Source organism: Branchiostoma belcheri, unplaced genomic scaffold (assembly GCF_001625305.1).
Source record: "Branchiostoma belcheri isolate BF01 breed outbred unplaced genomic scaffold, Haploidv18h27 scaffold34, whole genome shotgun sequence".
NCBI classification, from domain to species: Eukaryota; Metazoa; Chordata; class Leptocardii; order Amphioxiformes; family Branchiostomatidae; genus Branchiostoma; species Branchiostoma belcheri.
In genome coordinates, this window is record NW_017803954.1 from 1225144 (window position 1) to 1252052 (window position 26909).

The 26909-nt window shown below is 41.8% G+C and overlaps 2 protein-coding genes across 6 annotated transcripts in view; both read left to right on the forward strand.

Annotated features, from left to right (window-relative positions):
- Positions 1–14805, forward strand: part of LOC109475548 (homeodomain-interacting protein kinase 1-like) — a 20689-nt gene extending 5884 nt beyond the window's left edge. Inside the window, exons 2-18 of the mRNA XM_019776202.1 lie at positions 354–477; positions 646–768; positions 3353–3439; positions 4477–4532; positions 4788–4916; positions 5167–5314; positions 5678–5912; positions 6064–6182; positions 6330–6497; positions 6701–6867; positions 7774–7873; positions 7994–8172; positions 8303–8614; positions 8782–8943; positions 9255–9814; positions 9946–10061; positions 10202–14805. Of these exons, the coding sequence (XP_019631761.1) occupies positions 354–477; positions 646–768; positions 3353–3439; positions 4477–4532; positions 4788–4916; positions 5167–5314; positions 5678–5912; positions 6064–6182; positions 6330–6497; positions 6701–6867; positions 7774–7873; positions 7994–8172; positions 8303–8614; positions 8782–8943; positions 9255–9814; positions 9946–10061; positions 10202–10636 (3220 nt within the window). The 3' untranslated portion in view covers positions 10637–14805. The remainder of the gene's footprint in view (positions 1–353; positions 478–645; positions 769–3352; positions 3440–4476; positions 4533–4787; positions 4917–5166; positions 5315–5677; positions 5913–6063; positions 6183–6329; positions 6498–6700; positions 6868–7773; positions 7874–7993; positions 8173–8302; positions 8615–8781; positions 8944–9254; positions 9815–9945; positions 10062–10201) is intronic.
- A 554-nt stretch (positions 14806–15359) lies between these two features.
- LOC109475581 (uncharacterized threonine-rich GPI-anchored glycoprotein PJ4664.02-like) overlaps positions 15360–26909 on the forward strand; it is a 24811-nt gene continuing 13261 nt past the window's right edge. The window contains exons 1-3 of one of the 5 annotated variants that reach the window (XM_019776269.1): positions 15360–15823; positions 21804–21893; positions 22326–23683. In XM_019776269.1, coding sequence (XP_019631828.1) covers positions 15736–15823; positions 21804–21893; positions 22326–23683 — 1536 coding nt within the window. In that variant the 5' untranslated portion in view covers positions 15360–15735. Of the gene's footprint in view, positions 15824–21803; positions 23684–26909 lie in introns of all 5 variants that reach the window. The other 4 variants (XM_019776272.1, XM_019776266.1, XM_019776271.1 and 1 more) reach the window with 4 other exon arrangements.

Below are 26909 nucleotides of genomic sequence, written 5' to 3' on the forward strand. Positions count from 1 at the left end.
CAAGTCTCCAGCATGGTTAGCTCCACAGATTACAGAATAGCTGTGCATACTGCGCACTTCCGATCCCCTTGCAAGGAAGATTTAATTCGTGTTCGGCGAAGTGTGAATATGTTAATGAAAATTCATGTTGACATTCATCCACGCCCACCAGACATGCCCACTTATTTCACATGGTAACAAGCAATAGCCTTGGCAAAAGGTCTTGTGACAGGTTTGATTGCAGACAATGTTTTAACTAAAAAACTTCAATAGAAAATTTATCAGAAAACCTTGGGAAAACACATCTCTTATGATGTTTACATGTCATATATTTTAGTGTAGATGTGTGACTGTTTTCTCCTGTGTTCTTACAGAGCCCCTGAGATCATCCTGGGTCTGCCGTTCTGTGAAGCCATCGACATGTGGTCCCTCGGCTGTGTGATAGCAGAGCTGTTCCTGGGCTGGCCACTCTACCCAGGCTCCTGTGAATACGACCAGGTGCCTCTTAAGTTTCTCTAAAATGCCAGACTCTTGTGCAAATGTTATTCATATCAAGAAGTTACACATGTAAATGCTCTGTTTCATTTCTCTGACACTCAGTATTTGTGTGCAAAGTGCTCGCAGCATAAGTAGAACATAGACACTTATCTATGTTTTCCATTTTAGATTCGGTACATCTCGCAGACGCAGGGTCTCCCACCAGAGCATATGTTGAACGCTGCAACAAAAACATCACGGTTTTTCATGCGCCAGGACACAGAAGTCAACTATCCATTGTGGAGACTAAAGGTTTGTTCCTTTTTTATTGTTTTCCAGTGAGAACATACAGCATCATTTGAGTGATTGCCTATATCAAATACAGCAACTGAAAGGTGGCCAAAGAAAAGATAATGATGTTAATTTAGACTACTTGACAACATGCAAACTATCACCACTGTAATTTATGCAGCTCACACCCACCATCTATCCTGGTTTAGTTGCAATTTACTATGAAATGGAATGCAAATTCTCTGTTAACTGGAAGGTCAAACTAGGGTAGTGGAAACATGAGCTTTGTGGATTTTACCTTGTCAGGATATAAAGAGGTAAAAGAGAACAAGGGAACATCTATGTTTACAGGGAGGAAGGAAGATTAATGGGGAGGGGGGCATTGACTTAGCATCAAAGCCATCCATTTTAACAGTAATTCTGCTGTCAAGAATGCTTATCACTACTTCTTTGTGTTTCCTATCAATGTAATTGACTAATTCACAGATCACTAAGCCATGTAATACCAGCAGCATATTGTTCAAGCATCAGTCATTGATACCAGTAAAGCTTGGTTTAAGGATGCCAACAATATTGATAGATACGCACCAACTGGTTTGCTTTGCATATACACATTACATTCAGGCATGAAATATGATGGCAATAAAGCTGACCATCAGGAAGCCTTACTTGGAATCCATTGTATTCTACATGATATTTTACAGCAGGACTGTTTATTAAATCTTTCTTCCTCAGTCAAGAATCAGTCATGGGATGCAGAGTAATAGGCTGTAATAAGTGTTTATAGATCATTGAGAACAATGGAAAATTTGGAGACTTCTATATTGAGATTTGTAGAGAATGTTAAAATGAGTACAACTGGCTCTTATTAAATGCTGAACACTGACTTGGTACATTATCACGTACCTGCTGCAGTGACTGATACATAAACATTACTGTGAATGCCAAAATGACATTTGCTGTGGCCGCAAGGCACAATTTTCAGGGATTTCCAGGAAGATGCAAGTCTTAGGTTGAATGAACGGGTCATTTAGGCGTACAAGCCTTTTTATTGCCGAGTTGCTGTAGCGTAGTACAGACCTGACCTATCTAGCTCTAATGCACAGAAACCATCAACATCAGTAGCCATTTGTGCCAGGATGAACTGAAGCAGGCAGAGGTTTTGTACCAAAGGTCAGATTAAATATGCAGCTTTAGTTTCAGATTAGAGAGCAGAGTATACAGCAAGTTTGTTCCTCTCATTATATTAGCGCGTAAACTGCACAGAGATCGTCAGGAGTGGTCCCACAGTGGCTTTATTTTAATTCCAAAGAAGTGATTGACGTCATAAAGTGCCCAAGATGTCTATTAATTACCCGAGAAGACACTCTCACAGACACTGCATCCTGCCTGCGTGCAGTGACCAGGTGGTAATGACACTCCACACGTCTGTGAGAGACCGCCTGCCGCTCCTCGTGCTTGTCTCTGGAGTATTTTGCAGCAGTGTGGAGAACGAACATGCTGAGCTTTAATGGATCTGGGAAGGGCCCTTTACAAATCACCTGCTATATTTGAGCAGAAATCCTGTGCTTTCCACTCTCCCGTGGGCTCATGTACGTCAGTAGCCAAGGATCCGAGTACGTCATGGGTGCCCTCACCTCTAATGGAACCTGTTTTTGAAAGTTGGAAAGGGTTTGATGGGTTCCAAAGTAAAGTGGAAAGGAAAGTTTGATACCAAAGATTTCATATGTAGTATGTAAATTAAGTTCTTCTGTAAGGTTCTAAGCCAAAAGCTACAGATGATAATATCAGATTGCTTGAGACATTGATCTGCTGTGACACTCTAGAATTATTCGGTCTTGATTTAAGCCACTCTACCCAGACTTACATCATGTTTATGTCTAGAAACATCAGACTGTTCAGGTAAATGTACCTTTACCTTTTAATGTTGAGATGAAACAGAGATTGTTATTCACGTTTATGAAACATTCACGGATAATTTTATTATTCTTTCTCATTGATTAGAGCTAATCATGTGGCCTGTTGTGCAGAGCAGCAGCTAAATTGCTTATTACAAAGGCTGTAAGTGAAACCTGATAAGACGCGCATACATGTAATAGGGAATTAGCATCTAGCGTTATTAACAATACATCAGTATTATTCTCATTTACAGGCAAATGTCACAGAATACGAATGTTGATATGAGTGTTGATTTTCAGAGAGGTCGATTCTGTATAGGCAGACATAATTATGTTACAAATGCTGAACACTGTGAGGTCGGCACCATTTTACCAACATAAGGAATAAGATCCAAGCCCGATGCACAGTCAAACCTGTACACGCGTCAACCTCTACCACCTGGCCAATGTGACCCTTTTTTGTGGTTCCTTCAGGTCCCTTACTTAATTTTCCCATCAGCACAAGCATCAAGAACTCTGTCAACCACCTGTCCACATAGACCATAATTTACCAGTCCCCTGAGTGGCCAGATTTGTCCCAACTTGCTACCACTAGCAGCAATACATGTATGACAGCCATGTGCTGGAAGGAAAATGATGGCTGGCTTAGACACCCTCTAAAGTGCTGTGCACAACATAAGTTTGACCTATGATTTCTCTACCTGCAGACCCCAGAGGAGCATGAGGCAGAGTACAGCATCAAGTCAAAGGAAGCGAGAAAGTACATCTTCAACTGCCTGGATGACATGGCACAGGTGGGCTATGGAATCCAAAAGAATGACTCTTCTAGACGTTCCAGAACTTGGCAGGTAATTGGAAGGAGGATGGGCTCCCTACTGTGGCATTTACGCTGGCTATGCTATTATTGAGATATCAATTTACTCTCACAGTTATGTCACAGTTATCGGTCAAACCCATTTTGGTATTTTGCTTTGCAAGAATTGTTGGCAGTAAAAGATGGTAAAGATGGTACACAGTTTTCACCGTTGGACTGAAATGTTGCATACACAATTAGTAAAAACTGACAAATACACAAACATTTTTTATTGAGAATTCCTCAAAAATCGTACACTGACTTTTCTGTCAATTCTTGAAAGTTGTTCTTTGCATGCAAATTTACATGTAACCTATGAAGTGCACCCATGCATTGACAGATGTCCAGCAAAAAATCATGCAAGTATTAATCATGAAACAATAACGGGCACTGAAAATTAATTTTTGATTAAAATTTATGAAGCTCTGGTGCTAGATTTCCTATCTTTGTCTCTGTCAGACAATATAGCTGAGAAGACTCTATTTTTGGTTAAAGGTTTGGTCAAAGCCATACCAAATGAAACACAGCACCTCTGCATGCACATATCACTCTTTGCATGTCCCTTGCCAAGTGAGGAACACAACATAAGCAATATGAATACACACACATCAACCTAGAGCATGTCCATGATGATATACTGTCTGAAATGAACTTGGAAGCATGGATTTGTGATGTGTTACCAGGAAGTACCAGAGATAAGTTATGAGCTTATTGGTGCTGCTTGAAGTCTCAAGTTCCATTACAATGACTTGTGTTTTATTTGCTGTTGTGATTTAATGGTGTTTTCTGTGTAATGGAGTTGACTAGATTTTCCATAATGGTACTGAAGGCATTGTCTAGTACATAAGGATTTACCACAGACATTGCCATAAATGTATTACTATTTGAACTTGAAAATGTTACACCCATGGGCATTATAAAGATTGAATTCTTCGATGTTCAACTACAGTATCACTGAATTTGTACATTTGCTTGCAGGTGAATGTTCCAAGTGAATTAGAAGGAAGTGAGCTGCTAGCTGAGAAGGCAGATAGGTAAGGATGATTTCATATGCAGAAGCTCCACCTAGCATGTTGTGACAAAACTGCAACACTCCTAAACAAATTGCTTACATAAAATTCAAACATCTGTTGAAGACTAGGTCTGAATTTAAGATTAGAAGTAATGATCAACCCAGACTTATAAACATGCATGTACTTATGGGTATGTCAAGACCCAGTTGTGAAGCCTGAATCAGAATATGTAAGACTCTACATGTATTCACATTCTTCTAAACATCTTTTCCACAGACGAGAGTTTGTGGATTTATTGAAGAGAATGCTACAGATTGACCAAGACAAGCGCATCACGCCAGGGGAGGCCCTCAACCACCCGTTTGTGACATTGGGACATCTTGTGGATTATGCGCACTGCAATGTGTAAGTATAATTGACTCTGCAGCACCCTGTCCACCCCCACTTTGAAATGGTAGTTACCACATTCTGACACTATCCAGACTAAGTTGATCATATTCCTATCTGTATGACTATAATGACTGTATCCATTATTTCATAGATGAACAAAATCAATGTGAATTGTGTTTCTTTTCTTGATGACGTTTTGGTGAGTTTGCTTGATTTGGGACAAATATTTCCACTGTCCATTGATCAGTCACTCATTTCTCCCCAGTGTGAAGGAGGCTGTAAGGAACTTGGAAGTATGTCGGCGCCCGTTCAACTTGAACCAGACACCTGCTCTGTTCTCCACTGCCCTGGATCCAACCCCAACCAACAACCTCACCGTGACCTTCAACAACCAGCTCAATGCAATGAGTCAGGTAGGACAATGACCCTGAAGAAAGTTACTTTCCTCCATGTGTTTGGCAGCATCCTTTAAGTAAAGCCTTAGCTAGGCTGCTGATAAAGCTTTTTAGGTTGGTCTGACAGATTGCCCAGACTTATGAATTTTATGAATTGGCACAAAACAGTTTCTGACCCTTCCTAACATAAATGCATCTTATACTTCTGATGAAACATGAGGTGATATGCAAAAAATATGTCAAACCTTTCTTGTGGTTAGGTTTGAATGGCTATTGCATGGCTGCTAATATATGTTACAATAATATGTGTGTATATCATAGATTTGGGTTCAAAACATTTTACCCACTAACATGTTAATACCTGTGTTTGATCCCAATCAGGCCCATGGAGCTCTAGCACCGCACGCGCCTCAGGTGACCCAGGCTGCGCCCGACTTGTCGCTGCTGAACTACCAGCTGCAGCCGGGGCCGTGTTTCCCGTACCAGCCGCCACAGGTCCAACAGCGACTGGCACAGCAGGCGGCGCGAACCAACGGGCAGTTCGCAGCGACAAGAACCGACCCATTCCAGCAGTCACTCTGTGTCAACTCCTTCATCGGAGTGCCCGGGTACCAAGGTAATGCACTTTTCTTTGTAACTTTTTAGTAACATAAAATCCTAGATCTTTTACTTTTCTATAGACTTGGATATTGATATAGAATATAGTGTTGAATTCTAACAACCCCCAAAACCCTGACCATGACTTTCATTATTGTCCATTGTTACAGGTCTGCAGTCGTCACCATCAAAGCATGTTGGGTACAACATGCGGGTGGATAACCCTGTTGCCATGGTTACACAAGCCCCACCCACCCAACTTCAGCTGCAGCCACAGTTACTGACACAGGTGAGCATGATTGTAATGATGATCATGTAAAAGGTACTTAAGCATGGATGAATTTAATTTCCGAATTGTCTTTTCATACTATTCAAAATGTACTATTTAAACTGTGTCTGTAGTTCCCTGATGTAAAAAGCTGCTTGTCTTCTTCAGAATTCCACACTCCAGGCACGGCACACTCCGGTGATGGCTCAGCTCCAACCAGGGCCACAAGTGGCCAATCAGCAACAGTTTGTGCCTGTAACCTTAGCAGCCGGCACAGCAGGCACGGGCTGGTCCCAGACTGCTGCACGTGCCCAGAATGGAACCCTGTTGTTGAGAGTAAGTACAATATGTTCAATAAAGTTGATCTTTTCCCTGGTCTTGTGTAAGAATTTCATAGTGCCAATGTCTGATGTCAGTTTAAATATTTGAGGGATGGTGATTTGCGTAAAACACAGTTGTTTCTTCCATTGTGAAATGTGTGTCTGGAAGTGTTGTTGCAACAGTACCTGTCAAGGTTTTTCTTGCTCTGTTGTCATCAGCCTGCTCCCGCTCCCTCACAGACATGGCCGGCCAACAGGCAGGTGCTGATAGCGCCATGGCAACAGCTGCAGAGTGTCGCCACTCAGGCACCACCTGCCATGCAGCCTCAGCAGACGGTCATACAGGAAGCCATAGCAACCAATCAGCCAATCACAGACAACTGGAGGTAAGCCACAGATCCCCGTCTACCAATCACGGAATTATTAGAATACAATGAAATCAACCAATGATTGTTATTGTAGCCAGCCAATCAGAACGCCAGGATGGATATGGGTAATCAGCCAGTCACAAATGACTTTTCTCTGATGTGCTTTATGTGCTTTATTAAACTCCATTAGCGACACACAAGACATACAAAATCAAGTATGTAGCTAATCTTCCTGGAGTTAAAATACAATAATACAAATACACCACATCAAAATTACAACATTATTTACATACAACATTAGACTTAACATTTAAAAGTAACATCACATGTGCCTATCATCATGTGCCTATGTACGCATGTGCTCTAACAACTCCTTCCTAAACCTACTCTTAGTTGCTGCTTGTACCTCATGTGGCAAAGTGTTCCAAACTGTTAACGATCTATAAATGAAAGTCTTCTTCAGGGCGTTCGTTTTGGGTTTCATTAAACAGTATGTGTTTCGGCTAGCATGACGTGTGTTGTGGCTGTGGTGGTAGGAGACAGGACATAACTGTTTGTAGAGTACTTCTGGTTGATGTGTAGCAATGACCCTCTGTAGCTGAGAGACAGTGTTTACAAGAATCCTTTCCTTGACAGTCTGCCATGACAGAGACGCATGGAGCTGTTGTACTGGGGTTTTGAAGTCACGGTGTAGAACCAGACGAGCTGCTTTGTTTTGCATGACTTGTAGTTGTTGAACATTCTTCTGTGAAGTGGACAAATAAAGTGCAAATCATAGTTGAGCAGCCAACCTACCAAGGGGCTGAAAAGTTTTTCTTTCAAGGTTGCCCTTTCTTTACAGTCTTATCTCTGCACACCATGTCCCCAGCATAGGTCCTCGTTTCTCAGGCTTCTTCTTACAGTTTTGCTTGTCTCTTACCACAGACACTCGCTTGTGGCGGCACCAGTGCAAGAAGGTGGGCTGATCCCAGCTGAACCAAGCATGCTGATTGGAGACGGGAGACTGTATGACCATCTGGTGGATGTGAGCATCCCTTCCTCTTTTTAATACAGTCATACAGATTTACTTAACTTTGAATTATAGTGGAACTGTAGCATCACTATCTTCTTATGAGTAAACTCTTCCTCTTCACATCCATTATAGCAACGTCAGTTGTCAGCGCATAGAAACCCTGCCAGCCAGTTCAATCCTGTGGTGACACAGTCTTTCCTGACCAACGTCCCCATGCCACAGACCAGTAATGTCTGGAACCTCGGCATTCTACCAACCAATCAGGTGATGAACCACCAAAAGAGGCATGGGAGAAGTGGCCAGAACAGAAGGTATCAGTACAATCTTTCCCTATTGTTGTCTTAAATGTTATGTTAGCTGGTCATTGTGTATGCTGTCACTTTATGTCCTGCTGTTTTCACTGTAGTCACATTGACCAACATCTGTTGTTGTTCTATATAGACAAGCTACGACACAGAGTCAACGGGCGTCCCCGCCTGCCACGAAACACGGCAAGCACAGCCCGCCGGTCACACAAGGGCTGAGTGCAACTGTAACCACGGCAACCTCCAATGCCCCCACCCTGCTGCGGGCGACGTCACCCATCAGATTCCGGGAAGCCACGCACACCAAGATGGAGGCTTCCTCGTCGCCCTACAACAAGCAGCGGCAGCCAATCGTAATCCCAGACAGTCCTAGTCCTGCGCCAGATCGACCAATCAGCGTCATCACCATCAGTAGTGATAGCGAGGATGAAAGGAACAGTCCCCAAGGGTGAGCATCATGGGCATGTAAAATGTTACCGATGAAATTCATGTACACTCTAGAAGGTGATACCGGTATATGACTTACATAGGCGCTGTAGTTTGCAATGGAAAAAATGTACTGTTATTTACAGTTGATCACTGTTAAAGCCGTGTGCTTCACCTATGTTTCTCCAGGTGTAAGGACAGGAAGTGTGAGGCGTGCAGTAACAGTGGGTGTAACAGCATGACCCAGTCCTGCTCGCTGAGCGGCTCCAGTGTCCTGAGTGCCAGTCCTGATGGCTCCAGCTCCAGCAGCCTCAGTGTCAGCCCTGTTAAGGATGACCACGCCACTGACAGGTCAGAAACTTCTTGTTGTCGATAAATATCTCTTGTGAAATATGTATGTTTCTACTGTGTTTCTTAGGCCCTCTGAGGCTGTGACCAAGCACACCATTACACTGTTGCAAACCTTCATTGGAGTGTCATATTTGGTTCCTGATAAAATTTCAGTATAAATGCCATGTATTGGTATGTAGATGATGTATTGACCGGCTTGCCAGTAAATGAAACAGCTAACGTGATTGTGACTGCTTTAGATTCTATTGGTCAACCAACGGTGGTAAACCATTTTTATTTAGCTCATGTTTCCTTTAATACATGTTGCACAGGCGAAGGGACCAAGTCATCAGCTGTGTGACAGTGCCAGATTCCCCTGACTCAGATTCAAGTCGGAACATGAGCCCAGAGAACCTTGGGACGAGCCACATCAGCCAGATGAGCGTGGACTTGGCAGCCAACCTGCGCCGGCACAGCAGCACACACACGATCGTCGTCACCCCGAACAACAGCAGGCCTGTCAGCCAGAACCTGGGCTTCGGCAGCTTGGAAGACTTGAACAGAAACCGGCTCGCAGAAGATGCCCAAAAGTCTCACTCTCCAAATATGGCATCACCACTCGAGGTGGAGCCACCAATCAGAGTGAACTCTTCTACAAGGAAAAACCTGGAGCCGCTTCTCAGCCAGGGCGTGATGGGGAAACATACCAGTATGCAGGGTGTGAAGCCGAAGACTGAAGCATCGGCCCATGCTGCAGAGTATGGCATGCAGGAAGAGATGGATTCCAAGGAGACATTGAGAGAAGTGAAGGTGGTGGGAAGGGCTGATACCATGGGAAACCACAGGCCAGGTAGAACTGTGAAGAATGCAACGGTGCATCCCCAGCCACAAGGTAGCCCATCTGTCATTTATCATATTTTAACTGTTTCACATTTGGAGTAACAAATCTAAATATGATAAATTTATGTTGTGTGCTGTATTCCCTCATGGATACTCAATGAGTGTGGTTGCTTCTACCAACAGTGCACCGCTCACCTAAGAAAAACCTCATGGGAAACCTCCCAGCACAGCCTCAGTTCCGTGGACGTCCCAATGTGGTCAACGTGTTGCCGCAGCAGCAGCCGCTCAATCTCACACAGGTAGGATACTCACCATTGTGCACATTCTACCATTTACTTTATAGTCCGTTCCCTTCATAGAGCTGCTGTGTACAGTTGTGGAAATCCTGAATCATCATCAGATATGTATTTTAATAACATTGGTGTCTTCTGTTCCCCAGGTGTCTCCCATGCAGACCCAAGGCCAGCCTGTTCTCCTGGCAGCCCAGAACAATACCCGACAGCAGCCCTACCTGCCTCAGCAGGTGCCGTTTGCAGCCCAGGGCAGCCCCACCCACCGACAGATCCTCACGTCCCAGCTGCAGCCCTCACAAGCACACATTCCTATCTTCCCCCAGCCCCTGGGGGTACGCTCCCCTGGGGCAGCGCTTCCCCCGCTGGCCCATCAGAGCCCGCGCCACTCTCTGGCAGCACACCTTCCTGTCAACCCTACCCTCCTGGCCTCCACTGGGCAGCACCTAGTGGGGCAGAGTCAGTTCCAAGCAATAAATCGTCCTACCTACATCGCCGTGACGACGGCCGGGCCCATGCTCTCCACCGCCTACAACCTCAGCCCCACCCGCTCACGGCAGTACCAGTACATCTACCAGCCATGACAGCCTGAGCCGTGGCAAGGGACGTTTCCTTGGTTATGGTGCCGGGTGACCTGCCTTTTTGGTGTGCATGTGCATGCCTCGGCTTGTTCGTTGTAGGTTCATTTGTATTTGTCATGTTTTAACCTTTCAAGGAATGGTAACAAGTGATGATATATGTGAGATGGTCACTATTGTAAAGGTGAAGGGTAAGGGTTCAGAGGGCAAAGGTTATTCTGCAGAGGTCACGAGAGCAGGTGGAAGGAAGGATATGATAATGATAATTTGGAACATAGCGAGGTGAATGTCAATGCGAAAGAAAGTTACAATGTATTGTGTAACAATGCTAGCAACCAGTACCAACCTGTGACAGTTGGATATGAATTTTATGCAAAAGTTGTATGTATTGGATGATTCATGATTGCCTCCAAAGTTTCCTTGTACAGAGGTGTTTGCTTTGAAGACTAGACTGCTGAGGCATGATCAAGATGTATAAAGAATGTATAAGTGTTGTTTGAAGTAGATACGGGACTAACTTGAAGACCTGAAGCCATCAACTTTTGTATGTATAATAGCACTGAGAAAAATTGGATATTTGTGCTTGATTGCCGAACCACAGTATTATAGGACTGTAGATGTTTAATAGAGGAAATTTAACCAAGTATGCAGGCTTTTATGCAAAGAGCAAGATTTGAATGTCAATTGGAGTTTTAAGTGTGTGAATTTTATGGAATGGTATTTACAAAATTTTAAAATGTACTGGATCTGTGTTTTTACCATGTGTACACTTAAGATTACTATAAGGGCACCAATCTCATCACATCTGAAAGTGCCACTCTTCACTTTGCAAGTGCATTGGGATTGGACCATTCTCATTTTGGGGGACAATGGATGGGGAGTGGTCATGAATTCACAATCCCCTCTGTTCCACCCCCACAGCATCTTGGAGTGGACCATATTGTATTTTTAGGTGTGGAGAAGGGGTGGGAAGTGGCCACATTCCATGAAACCCACCCCTGTGTACTCATTGATGGTAGAATCTATATACTGTAATGCTTAGTATCTGTCTGCTGGGATGTACCAACATGACATGACAGGGTGAGAAGGATCAGTGTTATGTTAGTTTTAATACACTAATCTCTGCTGGCTATAGTATAGCATATATACTAGGATGTTGTGAGTGTTTTCTGGAAATTTTATGGATTTTTACTGACTTTTGAGGGGCCAGTGAATATTGCATGGTATATCAAACACTAGGCTTCGTTTAATCTGGCTTTTATTCTATCGTATGGTACAGATATTTATCTATACAATGTGGAATCTGGTGGTCTTGTGAATTGTAGTATACAGAGATGTAACATAGTAATAGGCTCATATATCGGTGCTGCTATAGCAAACTAGATATGTAGAATTGTCTCACACCCTGTTGCTGGGGTGGTATGTCCCAGGTATTCTGCAATACAGGTATAATGTAGGCACATAACAGACCATACCACACTGCTATGTGGCACGTAGATGGTAGAATAAGTTTGATTGTTTCACCATATAGATGTTTTGTGTTTCCAACTATTTGAAGTGCATATACTAAATGTTAACTATAGTTAGGTGTGCTCTATTTTATGGTGGTAACAATATTTACCCCTTACCACTATTAAGCATTTGTGTCAGTTGAGTGGAACACATGTTTTAATCTCTTACATGTATTTGCACTTCTGCACCTGAGCTTCTAACTGCACTCCCCTAGAATAGGAATGGTTTGGTCTATGGTGCTTTAACCATAAGCTTAGGGGACCAAACCAAGAATAGCAGGAGGGGAGTCAGTACGCCACAGGACCACAATTTACTGTATTCAGGTTTTATTGATGTGAAAATGAACATATGCACAGCTTATTTGTACCTAAGCATTTAATGCTCGTGACTTCAGGGGTATTGTACGATGTGCACACTGCCTTATATCTCTACATGTGTAATCATGAGGGTCAGGCCAAGGGTAAAGGTTTAAGATAAAGGTCAACTGGGATTGGCAGTTGACAGTTGTGTTTCGAATCAAGGACTGCAATGCCTTAAGATAAGAAAAGAGTAGCATGAATGAAATAAGATTTTTTTGTAAAGACCACCCTCAAAAATTTTATAGTAAATTGACCCAGTATTGTATAAGCAAGTTTAACAAATGAATGACAAAACCATACTATTTTGGTTAATCTGAAATTTATGCCAGAAATGCGTTGTTTGGATGACATCCCAAAAGTCTCCAGATTCTCAACTGTTTAAATGGCTCCACGGGACCATGTGCATAACAGAATCATTTTAAATTGTGCCAAACCTACTTGAGGAATGTTTGAAAATAGAAAGTTCCTCTGCGCTTTGATCAGAGCCATTCCCAGTTGGTGTAGGAATGATTTGAAGGCAGTTGGCCGACCCTTCTAAGCAATATACACGTATCTTTAGCAACAGAAGTTTTTCAGGGAGTGATGTTTATAGCTTTCTACTTGTCGTAGGACAGACATAACATCTGTGCTTGCCAACTTAACCAATGTGTAGATGGATTGAGAACTGTAGTCAAACTTAATGTTGCCTAGAAATTAGTGTATGGATACAAGTAACCCGGGTTTATTTACCTGATATAGCATTTTAAGCATCACAAGTATCAACTCCATGGATTGACTTCATTTCCAGCTCTGGTTGATAGTGAGAACCAACATGTCACATGTAGCTGGCTGTAACCTTCTCAGTAGACTAACGTACCCTTGACAGCTGCCAAACTTCCCAATGTCACAGTGTTCAGTTCGATAAGAAAAATTATTTCTGTGTTCTCTGTAGGTTTTGAAGGAGATTATCTTGGCTAGATTCTACCTCGTAAATGTGAAGTCACGTGTATGAAAATCTACATGTACCTGATGTAGCCACCCCCAAACCCCCCACACCCCACTTTGCTGCTTGCTGACTTGTAACACAGGTTTTCCTGTGGTGCTTGGGCTTGTGTCAGACCACACAAGCAGCTGCTATCTGAGAGATGTCAACTGTATGCATGCTAACTAACATTTGGTTGAGCTGTCAATCAAGGCTGGTGGGGGGTGACCATGGACACATTGTAAGATGTTACTGATGTAGTGTTAACTGTCGTGCCGTTAGTACGTTTTTGGCCAAAGACATGGAAGTGTTAATTGTGGTAGACTTTGGTATTGACAGTGTCTCTAATATACAATTGATATTGTTGTGGTGTTCCTATACAAGGCAGCTTGTGATGCTTGGACATGTTGATTCCTCCAAAATGTGTGCTGTTTGTGTGTGTCCAATTGGGAAGGATTCCATTGTTTACTTGTTAGGTGTTTGTTGTTTACTTACTGTGATTTATTAGCAAGACATCATTGCTAGTCGTACCAGAATAGCAAAGATACTGCAGAGCATTGTTGCTATTAATTATAGCGTGTAGGCTAAGAAGTAAAAATGACTTATAGACTACGTATGAAGATAGACTATGGATTGAGTTTAAATATAGTCCTTTAATCTTGGTGTTTCTCAGTGTATCTGAAGTGACAACTGAACAATGTTGCATCCATGTGACAACAACTAGCAATAGTCTGTAAAGAACCCGGTAACCAGCCGGGAATAGGTTAGTAGTGAAGGACTTGCTGCATTTTGCTATTAACAATTATGCACTTGTGGTATCTTTATACCCAGCCCTCAATGCCTTGTGAACAGTGTCTCTGTCAGCAGTGTGATCCATGCTGTACTCTCCTACTTGACTCCAAATCACAAAAATAACTACTGGTTGGCAAGGAACAAGGCATAGACAAAACTATGTTTATGTTTCCTGAGGCACCCCCATGTTCTTCAAGTGCACTATTCCAATGACCAATAGCCAGCCAGTACAAGCATATTGTGGATTATGCCATTGTGGATGTATGGGGTGTCAGGGTGGATCATGTTGTCTAACAGAGGCATTGGTTGTGAATTTTCCCTGTAACAATGCGGTGAATAGCCTACCATTTGTACATGCGACTGTGTCTAACTCTGTACAATTATCTAATCGTGTGCAATACGAGTATTTTACCGTAGAAGAGACTTTGTGCGAGATGACGTGAACTATTTTACTCTGGCGGATTAATACGTTTTTGAAGGAAGTGCTGTAGAAATAGTGTACAGTTTGGTGATACGGGAAGATTATTAATAAAGCAATTCACATTGCATGATAATTTTGTTGCAGTGTAGTTTTTGCAGTTCTTACTGTAGTGTAACATATGATACATGTACTTGTAATTCATGGCAGGTGACAGTTCATTCTTGAAGCTTAGGAGATGAATCCAATTAATGTTAACGGTTAGCAGTTGCGTTACATGTACTTCATTAAAAGTGACAGATTTTCAAGGGAAATAGATAACAAAGGTTTCATACAATACATGTAGCCTCCCTATCTCAATTGTCTAACCTACTTTGCCCAAACATGATGCCAAGGACTTGAAGGTGGTCAAAAAAGGGAAGTAACGTAATCCCCAGTTGATACCTAGTGAAACCGAGACACAGCTCCCATCAGTGACAATTCAAATTCAAATGGGAAAATAGACTGTATTAAATTTGCTTTCTTTTCCTGGTCTGAGTACTAGTATTGAAGGGTTGCCATTTTCATCTCAGACGCAAGGTGGCGCTTTTAAAATACGCAACGAACACGGTCCTTTGACCCACTCAGGTCAGTAGGCGGAGCTATTACCAGATTACCAAACTAGGTAAAGTAGGCGGAGCTGTAAGAATTTCAAACCTAACATGGCAATATAGGTGGAGCTTGTTCCAAAAAAGGTGACGGAGGCGGAGCCTATTCTCAAGCGTTAGCCCACCATCAGCCTGCATGTTTGTGAATGGCGGCGTTACGCGAGAAGGCAGGAATGCTGGCGGCTGTGTTTGCCCCTGTCTCCCGGTGAACCACGCTAAACAACCACGCCTCTACTGACTCACAACCTCCAACGCACAAGTACACGGCACAAGATGGCGCCGTGGTGTGAGTTAATCGCATAGAGACGCAGCGTCAAAAAAGGTGCGATGTTGAAGAAAATGACCGCTATCTGAGAGACGCCGTTTAGCCTTTGGAAAATTTCCCGAACGTTTTTGCCATCTGAGAAGTTTAAAAGATGGTTCCCTATCTACGCGGACTGCCTCACGTCTTTCTCATCTTGTGGATATTCGGCTGGGCCGGTGGACAGAGCACTATTTCCTCAGGTAAGGCGGAAAATCTCAAAATATATTATTTCTCAAGAGGGTGGGGGGCGAACAGTATGTCGTGGCGTCTGCGGTTTATTAGCGTGTGCTCGGCTGGGGAAGCCAGGGTGTTCGTGTACTCAAATCCCCGAGGGACGCGCTTTCTAGCAGTCTTTGAAATGGATAAACCATAACCTTTAGAAGACAGTCGCCTCGGGCTTTCCAACGAGCCCCAGAGGATATTATGATCTCATTCAAACTACAAAGCTTTGTAATATACTAATAAGAAAGGAAAGGGAAAACAAGGTTGTTCGTGGTTGAAGACACACCTGATTTTGCTGCTTCTGTATAACGGTTACCAGCTGTCGTGTCTGTATAATTTGTACTAACCTGATACAAACATGGAAAAATTAGGGTCTGTTTGGTTTTTAAGCAAAGTGAGCAACATTTCATTTTACCATACTAGGGTAGGGGTTGAAAATGGAAAAGGTGAAGAGGCATGATAACAAATAAGTTCATTTTATTACACTTTACAGACCACCTGTTAAAGGCTTTGTAATTTACATATTTCTGGGGGATTTTGTGTAAATTATTATAGGTTTGATGGAAACAGTGCCACATAACTCTCTTGTGGTGTGTTCATGTCCATTGACAAACCGTCTCCCATTTTATCATCATTTGTCACCAATTTTATCAGTCTAAGTTTAATACTCTAAGAAGTCTAACATTCCATTGTCTGAGATTTCTTAGTATAGTCTTGGCCCGTTTGTACCATATTTACTTAGGATTGAACAGACAGATTTGAACCCTTCTGAAATGCCAGACTAATTAAAGTAACAGCAGGTAACGTTACATGTACATATGAGTTCAGTGACGACAGCACAGCTAACCGTTACATTGATTTTAGCCCTGCTGGTCCTTGTTTTGTGCCTTACAGATGAAGCATTGATAGCTTTGACAAAGTACAAGTAGTGTGTGCAGGTTGAATTTTTATTGATTGATTTAACCGTTAGACCTGTAAGCTTTGTCGGTTAAAGTTGGGCATAGCACCAGCGACGTTCTGTTGCCATGACAAGGTTTAGAACACCATTTGTGTGCAAATTGTTCATGAGATAATTCCCCAAGTGCACACACAAATTTGCCCAAATTTGAATTTAATGGGTTAAGCATAGAAACAACCTTGGCTGAACTCTGACATCTGTGACTCTTTGTTCAGTAAATCTATAATGTTGCAGATGCTGCAACCAATCTTGGCTGGTAACTGAAGCGACTTTATTGATTATTGACACCTGTTAGAATAGTCTTTGTGTACTGTTCGCGTGAACAATGAACATCGATTCACTTAACTTTATTCATTCATTCCATCTTGAGAAAAAGTGGATGACCAATTCAACTTTGACGATGATCTCAAGATAAATTATTAAATGTATTTAACGTTACACTTTTTACAGAATTATGTAAAAAAATAAATTAATGAAAAAAACTAGTTCCATATTGCTTAGTCTCCAGAGATTACCCTGTAGGTGGCTGGAAGTTTTTGAATAATAATAATATTCCCCACCAGATTAACAATAGCTAAAACTACACATAATAGAATTTGGATCTTTAATAGGAAGGTCTGGTGGAGGCTAGGTTTCTGTAGTATCACAATTTGTTTTTATTGCTGACATGGTCTAATATGGCAATGCTTGATTGGTAGTCACCAGAAGTGGTCAATTATTAGCACACAATCAGAAAACAGTACAAATCAGCAGAAAACAGCCATTGATACTTGATAGAAAACTGCCAGCCATCCATAAGTTCTGCACAGGAGAAGATAAAAACCATATGCATGGAGATAAGACCATGCTATAGCTAATGTGAGGCTTAGACAGATCCCCAAGTACTCTTGCCATTAACAGAATTCCAGAGTTTAGTCACATACATGATACAGTGTTCCTGTAGAAGAAAACGTTAATAATTGTGTAGCCAGCAGCCCTTAAAAGGGGACAGTCACAAGCTTTCTCACCATCAGGTAACCTTGCTAAAATCCACAAAGACTTTTCCATGCTAATGATGTTTGTATACCAGCAGGTAATTCACTTACGAGAGGAAACTCAATAGCCAGGATTTCAGCTTTTGTTCAAACTCAACAAGGGGAAAATGAGTTCTTGTGTCTCCTCAAAGATTAGAGGAGCAGGTGTAAGCAACAATGCATTGCTGCAGGCTTTCTGGATGATATATTTTGTAGTGAAACTACAGTACATGATATAATCAACACACACACGCACATGCATACATTCTTCAACATCAACTTGTGTAAAATTATTTGTATGTGAGGACTTAAAAGAATCATTTTATAGCTAAGTTGCTTGCATGTCTGAAATAGAAAAATGAACACAGAGTGTTTATCATTTGTCTAGCCAATGATCCTTGGTCTAGCTGACTCAGTCTTCAAGAAATAAAGATCATTTTTATAATTGGTATTGGAAAAGTATATGGAGAACTATTTGCAGAGGTGCCGTACTCCAAGGAGCTTGCAGACCGTGAGAGTGTGTTATTGGAAAACTGGTTTAAATCCCTCTTAGACAGTATTTATATATAGCCTACCAGTATGTCCTACTAAATCCCAAGAGAGAAGAAAGGTGTGGAGTAAGTAGTTGTTGCATGCTAGAGTCAAATTAGTCTGTACAGCCCCTATATCTCCTTCAGACATCACCAACTTCAGCATAAATTATTCATACTCTGATGTATATAGCCTTCAGTCCTCTCATGCTGATGCCAAAAGATATTCAAGGTAGATACGATTCAGTCATTTGACCTCAGTATATGCATCAACAAGTAATTTAGCCTTTATTGTGGCGTGTTGAGGCAGATTGGGGTTTTAAATGAAAATTGATATTTGAAAGATTAGGGTACAGTATGATAAATGCATGAGAAGTTTGGCCCTCATAAGTTATATGTATTTGTTCTATATTATGTTGTGACATGCTCCCTATACTGAATCATCAATCAAATGATTCAAGTCACTTAAATAATATTGTAACTTAAGGCCATTTTTATCAAGATTTTTATTGATAGTCTAGCTTATTCTCATATTAGTATTTTTACCAGTCAATATTTTCCAGGTTGTATTTTTGTAGTAGCCTGTATAAAGAAAGCACAAGTGGTATGGAGTCCCTTTTGTACCCAAGACAAGCAGGTTAGTTTGTACTGGCAGCTGGCTGTGAAGGACCCAGTCAACCAGAACTGCGTTCTTTAAAAACCCTCGTTGCTAAGGAACTTCACGCTCATGAAGATTCAACAAGACCTGCCTTATGACGCATTGCCAGTGTCTACATGAAAGAGATCTTGGCTTGTATTGAATATACAAATACTCTAGTGAGCCTGAGATGTTTAAATTAAAGTTTAGTTTGAATATTTCAAGTTCTAACAATTCTTTTCTTTAGTTAATTTAATTGCAGAATACAACATACATGTCACACATGTAGGTCTGTTTTGTGCGAGTTTATTTTGGACCACAGCTCAAAATTTACACCAAATTCAAGCTGACTCTATGCAAAGTTCAATTTTGTTGTTGTTGTTAATTTGTCCTTGAATATGGATATGCTAATCTTGAACAAACAATTGTGAGTCATTGGTGTGAGTTACGTGACCTGATCATAATATACAGTACAAGGTACACATTGTACCAGTCACCTGATGTCACTATCAGTAAACTTGACATGTACAAACACCTTTGTCCTTAAAGTTAAATGCAGTCTTTCAATCCCTCTCAACCAGGGTTATGAAGTTAAACATACAAAATTAGCCAGCTTTTTGTGATGCTGTCTTCTGTGGACAGGTTGCAATTGTGTTTGAGGATACTTCTGCTTTTTTACCCTTCACACCCTTTAAATTAAAAGCTTTTAAAAAAATTCTCTGAATTTGTGGCACAAATTTGAACTCAATGACATATGGTGTTTGAGTACTTCAGGAAACGTAATTGTGAACTGAAGTGGGAATTATAAAGTGCAGAATATTGACAAGGAATAAATTGGTTCAATGAACATGTGAACAAGTTTTAGGGTTCATATAACACAGACCATAAATAGGCTCAGAGGTAAATGAAGAAAAGTAGATTAGGCTCATGTTTCATGCTGTAAGTCAAAGGCTTACTGTATGTTCGCCCTGTGGATGAAAAGCTGTTGAATAAAACAGGATCCCAGGACGGTGGGCACCCACTCTGAGTAGGCTTTAAGGCTGTCCATTATACTGAAACTTACAATACAAACTACATAAATAAACATGTAGGTCTTTCTAGCAATAAATATGCAGCCATGATTTGAATACATGCAATGTCTATTATTAGAAATTTGTAATCTTATTTTGGCAAGTCAGTGATTATTGGATAACAGAGGCCATATTTCAAACCCCCAGCTCTATTGAGATATAAAAATGACACCTTATGGTTTTGACATTTATAGTTGACATTTATGATATTTATGTCCACTACAGCTATTAAAAAAGATATTGGCCTTACAAAGCAAATTGCTCTGCTTTTGAAAACTTGCAGTAATGTTAAAGTGATAAAGCCGTTGAATCTTTTCAAACTGGATAAATTGAAATTTTAATACGTATTGAGTGACGTTTCAGGTACCATCCGGTACCTTTCATCAGTACAAATGTAGAGGAAATTGTTTGCAGTAATGTTCTTTGGTAAGTTTTTCCTTACACCTGTAGATTTTGCATGTACTTACTACCATCAATTTTTGTCAGTCAAATGGAGTTTCTCAGAGACCCCTATATACAATTTTTCAATGGAGTTTAGGCTCAAACTCAGAGTGCATTCCTCGATTCTCAGATCTAAACTACCTGTACCTGTTTAGATATGCAGGGGGAACAATGATTTGGGTGTGGAACTGGATCTATGATGGTTTATGCATGTCAATTTTTTGTTACAGTCGCACATATTATCACAATAGCTTAAGCCTGCCACGGAATTCCCTCATCAATTACCTCCCCATTGTTTACCTATAGGGGCCCCTGTTGTATTTTTTATGATACCATTGTTAAAAGCCTACACCTTAAGTCTATTGTTCTGACTCGTTTTTGTCTGCGCACCTGCTATTTTCAGGGTATGAAACATAAAGGATTCAGTTGGGTAGCTATAACGTAGGTCAAACTGTTAATAATGTTATTTGCAATGATGTATAAATAAATGGCCTTAGAACTTTCAGTAATTCAAAGTACATGTAATTGTAATTTTTGCGTAAAATATTTGTCGTTGTCAGAAAAGCCATCAATACCATACTTAGTAGTGTGTTTTCATTTCATAGATCTTACATGTATCGGTATATATAAGTAATTGGCTTAAGCATGATTTTCAGAAGTAATTAGATCAGCTCAGATTTTTTGTCCTTTTAATGGTGCAAATACATAATAGGTACATGTAAGCCAAGGCTATATATAAAAATCATATGACCTTGTATTATGCAGGAGCAAACATTTCATATATTCTGTATTTTAGATTCTAGACAAATTTTAGAAAAGGTGTTCATAGCTGTCAAATTCAAACCGTAGTTCCTAATTCCATGCTGGTAATTATCATGTGCAAGCTGTTCTCAGTGTCAAACAACAATGAGTCAGTATCATGCACAGGAACAGTGACATTCTAAGTTTGTGCGCCATGTGTTACACTGTGATTGTCTGCTTGTCATAGTCTATAAAAAAAAAGATGGTATCCATGTGTTACGTACCGTACAGTCAATCTGAAGTTAGATAACAGGACTTTTTATATACAACATTCAATGTTCTATGAAGCCACATTTCATACTCTCAATTGTACCCTGTATACAGCGTTGCCAAACTGTAACTGTGAAACTTGGAAGATAATAATAATAAAGATTCCTAGAAGCCTGTAAATTTCAAAAGATTATTTAAGGCTAAATAATGACGTACTGTACCATTGCACAACATAGCATTTGTCAATTATTTCATATGTAACTAACAAGTCACTTTTTTTTCTCTTTTCTTTCTGCAGATGCTGGTGTGAGCTCAACCTTGGTGGCTGGCCCATCAAGCTCCACTCCCGTGGCTGATTCAACCCTGCAGCCCTCGCCAAGTAGTCTAGGTGGCGCTTCTCTTAGTTTTAGTGTGACACCAGTTGTACAGTCTTCTTCAACAGTTCAGACTGCTTCAGACAGCCAAACTGCCTCAGCATCATCTAGCAGTGCTTTACTTACAAGTTTTCCTAGGAGTGCTTTGTCGCCTACTAGTACCATTGCACCAACTAAAAGCAATGTAGACTTGTCTGCCCTTTTGTCAAGCAGTTTAGACCATGCTAGTACCAAGATGACAACAACAGTATCCAGTATGTCGGGCACAACACAGATGCTGGACCCGTCTCCAACTATTACAGTTTTAAAAATATCAACAGTAACCGCTACACCATCTTTGTCATCAGATCTGAAACAAACAACAAGTATGTTGTTGCCAAGTTTGACTTTGAGTAGCAGTATTTCGTCATCCAGAACTCTAACCATTGTGCCATCCTCTCCGTCAGAACTGTCCACACAATCGCCACCGACATCAGCCCTGAGCATGAACGCTACCGTGAGCCCGCAGGATACGGTAAGCCCGAGTGTGGCGTTGGTTTCCACTGTTTCTCAAAGTGTGAGTTTTACTGCAGTGCCGTCCAGCCATGTTGAGTTGAGCTCTAGTTTGGAGCCAACAAAGACTTCTGCAACTTTAAGCAGTGTGTTGAGCTTTTCATCATCAGTTGCGTTGTCAGCTGCTAACACAAGTTCAAGTGTGCCGTCTGTGTTTGAGAGTGTTCAACCATCAAGCAGTTTTGTGTCTGACTCTGTAAGCACACCTACAGCAACAGCAGTAACAATGCCAGACAGTACTAGTGCTGCCTATTCAAGCTCAAAAAGTTTTGCAGTGGCTTCTTCTAGTTACACACCAGTGCAGTCTGCACAGATAACACCAACTCCTAATTCTGTTATGAACTCTTTGTCCACTTCGTCACTGAATGAAGCAACAGTGCAGACAACTACAGGTCCATCATCTTCAGTAACTGACTCTAACATTACCAGTTTCTTGCCAAGTGCAACATCAGTACAGTCGACAAAAAGCTTGCTGGATTCTTCGATTTCCGCCAGTGTTTCCCCCACTTTGGAACCAAGCAGTATGGCAGTACAGTCTACTAAGATGCTATCCCTCTCAACATCTTCGCCATTTGAGATAATGCCAAGTCCAACAATATCAGGCTCGCATGATGTTGTTATGCCCACTACAATCCTAACAAGTCCGTCCACAAGCACAGCAGCAAGTTCAGCAGAAGTGGCCACTCCAGTTTCAATGAGTGCAGTTTCAGCTGCATCCATTTCAAGCTCGTACAACCTAACCAGCACACCTGCAGCAGAAGTACTGAATATCTCCTCAACACCCACAAGCTCGTTTGCAGCAATCTCGACATCAGCATTGACATCCAGTGGAACCACTGTGGCACCATCCTCAGATATCACAAGCCCAGCAGAATCAGCCCAACTTTTAACTCTTACAAGCCTGCCCTTCAACACAACAGAAATACCTGATGTTGAGATGACACCATCAATTGCTGTGACCTCGTCTCCTGGGATAACTGCAACTGTTACAACTTCAGTTCCAGCAACAAATCTATCAGCATCCGTTACACCTGTTCCAAGCCCATCATACAGTCCAAGCAGTGAAGCAATGTCAAAAATGTTTTCCTTGACCTCATTTTCTACGAGTGAATTATCCCCAAGTGAAACAAGTGTAGTGAATCCATCATACATCAGCTTTACGGAAAGTTTTATGTTGAGCCTCTCAGAGCTGTCCATGCTAGAGACCGAGAGCTTGTATCAAACTCCAGCCCCGTCCCCTGCTGTTACCACAGTGAGTATGCCACCCAGTGTGCCACTAACAGAGTCTGTCAGCCTGTCCCGACATAATACAGAAACTGTCCAGTCCCTGTCTGCCACAGAAAGCCAAGGCATTCCAACTGTTCCACTGTCCTCCATGTACTCCTTCGCTCCTCCGTCCTCTTCAGTTGCATCAACAACACAGGATGATTTTGAACTGTTGTCTCTCACAAGTCTATCAGAACTGTTTCCAATGTCTACCACAGGAACAACAGTTGAACCGCAACTGTCAGCATCATCCCTTTTTGTTCCTACCCTACAACCATCTCTCTTACTGCTGACAGATACAGAGTTCCCATCCATGTCAGTGACAGAAACAACTGAAAAACTCTCCATGTCATCCTCATTGTTACCAATATCTGGACCTGCCAGCTCTAGTTTAGCAGTCACTGCTGTGTCAACACCTGAGCTGTCCAGCTCCTTTTTTGAAACTGCTGTTACTGTGCAGCCAAGTCAACCCATTTCTGACAGTTCTGCAGTTGAACTATTACAAACCCTATCTATTTCAAACTTTGCAATGTCAGACAGCAAAATCTACATGATCACATCAATGTCAGAGTTGGTTGAATCAAAAATTGATAGCATCTCACTGACAGTGAAACCCACACCTAGTTTGATTTCAAAATTGTCTCCAGCTACTGATGACGACGTCTTTGGGTCTATACAACTGTCAGACTCAGAGCTGTTCGTCTCACAATCAACATTGAGCCCATTTGATATGTCTCTTGAACCCTCCCCATCTTTTCCAACAACTCTCCAACTGTTCCAGCCTTCATCAGTTCAAAGTCTGAACCTGACGAGTCTGTATCCTCTGACAGAGTTGTCAGGCACAGCATCAGTTTCTTCAATGCCTATCAATGTAACAGCCTTACCAGAAACTCCACTGATATCAGAAACTATCCCGCTGCCATCTGTAGAGACAGTATCTAGGTCTCCTTTGAATGAATTTGAAACACTGTCACTTCCATCTCTGGAAGACATACTGACAGTATCGCAGACAGTTGACCCTCTAACTCAATCACTCCTAGTGGAAGAACCCAGCCCTACCAGTCATTTGCTATCAAGCATATTAACTGCAATGGACATTGAAGCAACAGACACTGTTTCTGTGACACCTCTGCCATCCTTGGAACCTGCTTTGTTGTCTTTGCCATCTCTGTCACCATTGGAGAGTATCCCAACCACTCTCTCAGTTTCACCCATGGAGACTTTCACATTGCCATTTCCTCAACCATCTGAAAATGTATCAGCAATTGAGACTGCAAGTAGCCAGCTGTCTGACCAACTCACTTCTATTTCATTATCTAAAACTACAGCTGCAGCATCTACAGTGGCGACATTGTTCCCTTCAGAACCTGTTCTGCCCACATCTCTGCCCTTGTTAGAGACATTGCAGCTCACTGCTTTGCAGGGCACGGAAACAACTTTTTCATCCAGTCACCTCATTTCAAACAACATGTCTCCTACAAGTCTGACAACAGAAGCAAAACTGAACAGTGCCCTGTTATCAGAAATTGACTTTTCTTTGCTTTCACTTCCAACTTTACAGCTGACGGACTTTCCACAATTTTCTGCTGGCCCAGCATTGTCTGAGTCTTTGTCACTACCAATTCTGACCACAAGAACTGAAATGACATCTTTTGCCCTGCCAAGTCTGACTCTGAGTGATGAAATTTCCACCAATCTTTACCAGTCTAAGACAGACTCTTCAGCCACATTGTATCCCTCATCTGCTATACAGCCTGAGAACAACCTTACCCATACCCCATCTTTTATGGATCTAGAAACGTTGTCTCTTCCAAGTTTCCTCATGACAGATTCACTATCCATCCCACTGGTACAGACTGTGTCATCGTCTGTTTCTGTGTCCATGGATTCATCATCTCCACCTGAACTGTCCTCCCTGACTGTAACCTTGCAGCCAGATACAGTGACATATCCTATTCTTGAAACATTGTCTCCAACAAGAACAATGCCTGCAGAGATACCATTACTTCAGTCTGTCAGCCTCTCTACTTCAGGCACCCTCATCTCAGAGACAGAGACCTATCCAGCATTCCTTGAAACACTGAGCTTACCTTCCATCGAAGTGTTTCCTTCTGACTCTATTTCGTCATCACCTACATTACAGTCCATCTCAAAAGTAAGTCTAGATGAGTCCCTGTCTATAATCGCCATACCAGATGTTAGTTTTTACCCAGTATATTCATCATCTGTATCAAGGACAATATTGGCTACTTCAACTTTGTTAACAGTTCCGGACATTTCTTCCCCACTGTTACAGCTCCTGGACAGCCTACCAGCTCCAAGTGCTTTGCAATCCCCGGCACTCCCTGCATCAAGCTTACGCAGCTCCTCTGCAGTCCCTACTGCCACAGTGACCCAGGAAGTGTCCAAGCCCATAAACCTACAGACGGAAACTGTGTCAGAAAGCTTCCCAGAGACTCTTTCACTAGACTTGCTTTCCTCAGAGAGCTTACAGATGACCTCTACACCTAGTGCCCTCCCAAGTTCTGAAGCAATCACCCCCTCAGAAACAGTGAGGTTGCTCTCTTCACTCAGTGTTGAAAGTATGACAGCATTTCCAAGTTCAGGGGCATTGCCATTTGTCAGTGCACAACCTACTACGTCTGTGCAATCGACTTTTATGCCCAGTCTCCAAAACTTCACATTTCAACCAAGTTTAGAGACGCTGTCATTGACTGAAACTTTACAAATGACAAGTTCACCATTGCAGATGACCATTGTTTTGAACGCATCTGCTTTCCTTCCAACTCAAACAATTCAGCCGTCCATTTCTGAAATCTTTTCTGTCTTGCCTACTCTGTCAGAGTCAGGTGTAGGCATGCCAACCCCAAGTTTTGACATTGACATTTTGACAACACTAGATGTAATAGATTCAGTGTCAGACACTGCTAGCTTTCTGGGCTTTTCAGAGATGCCAACTTTCACCCCCTCAGTCCTGGACCTCACTGCAACTCGCTCTGTTACAGAAACTCCAAGTCTACTCCTCAACATGAGTAGTGTGACACTGGCACCAAGCACTCCTGACTTAACACTATTGTCTTTGTATGACCAAAGTGTCTTACAGTCAGAAACAGTCAGCATAAATTTCACTGAGTTTCTGCTTCCATCTGACAGTCTTGTTGACTTGATAACCCTCTCTTCCCCACCAGTAGAATTGTCAGGAACCCCAAGCA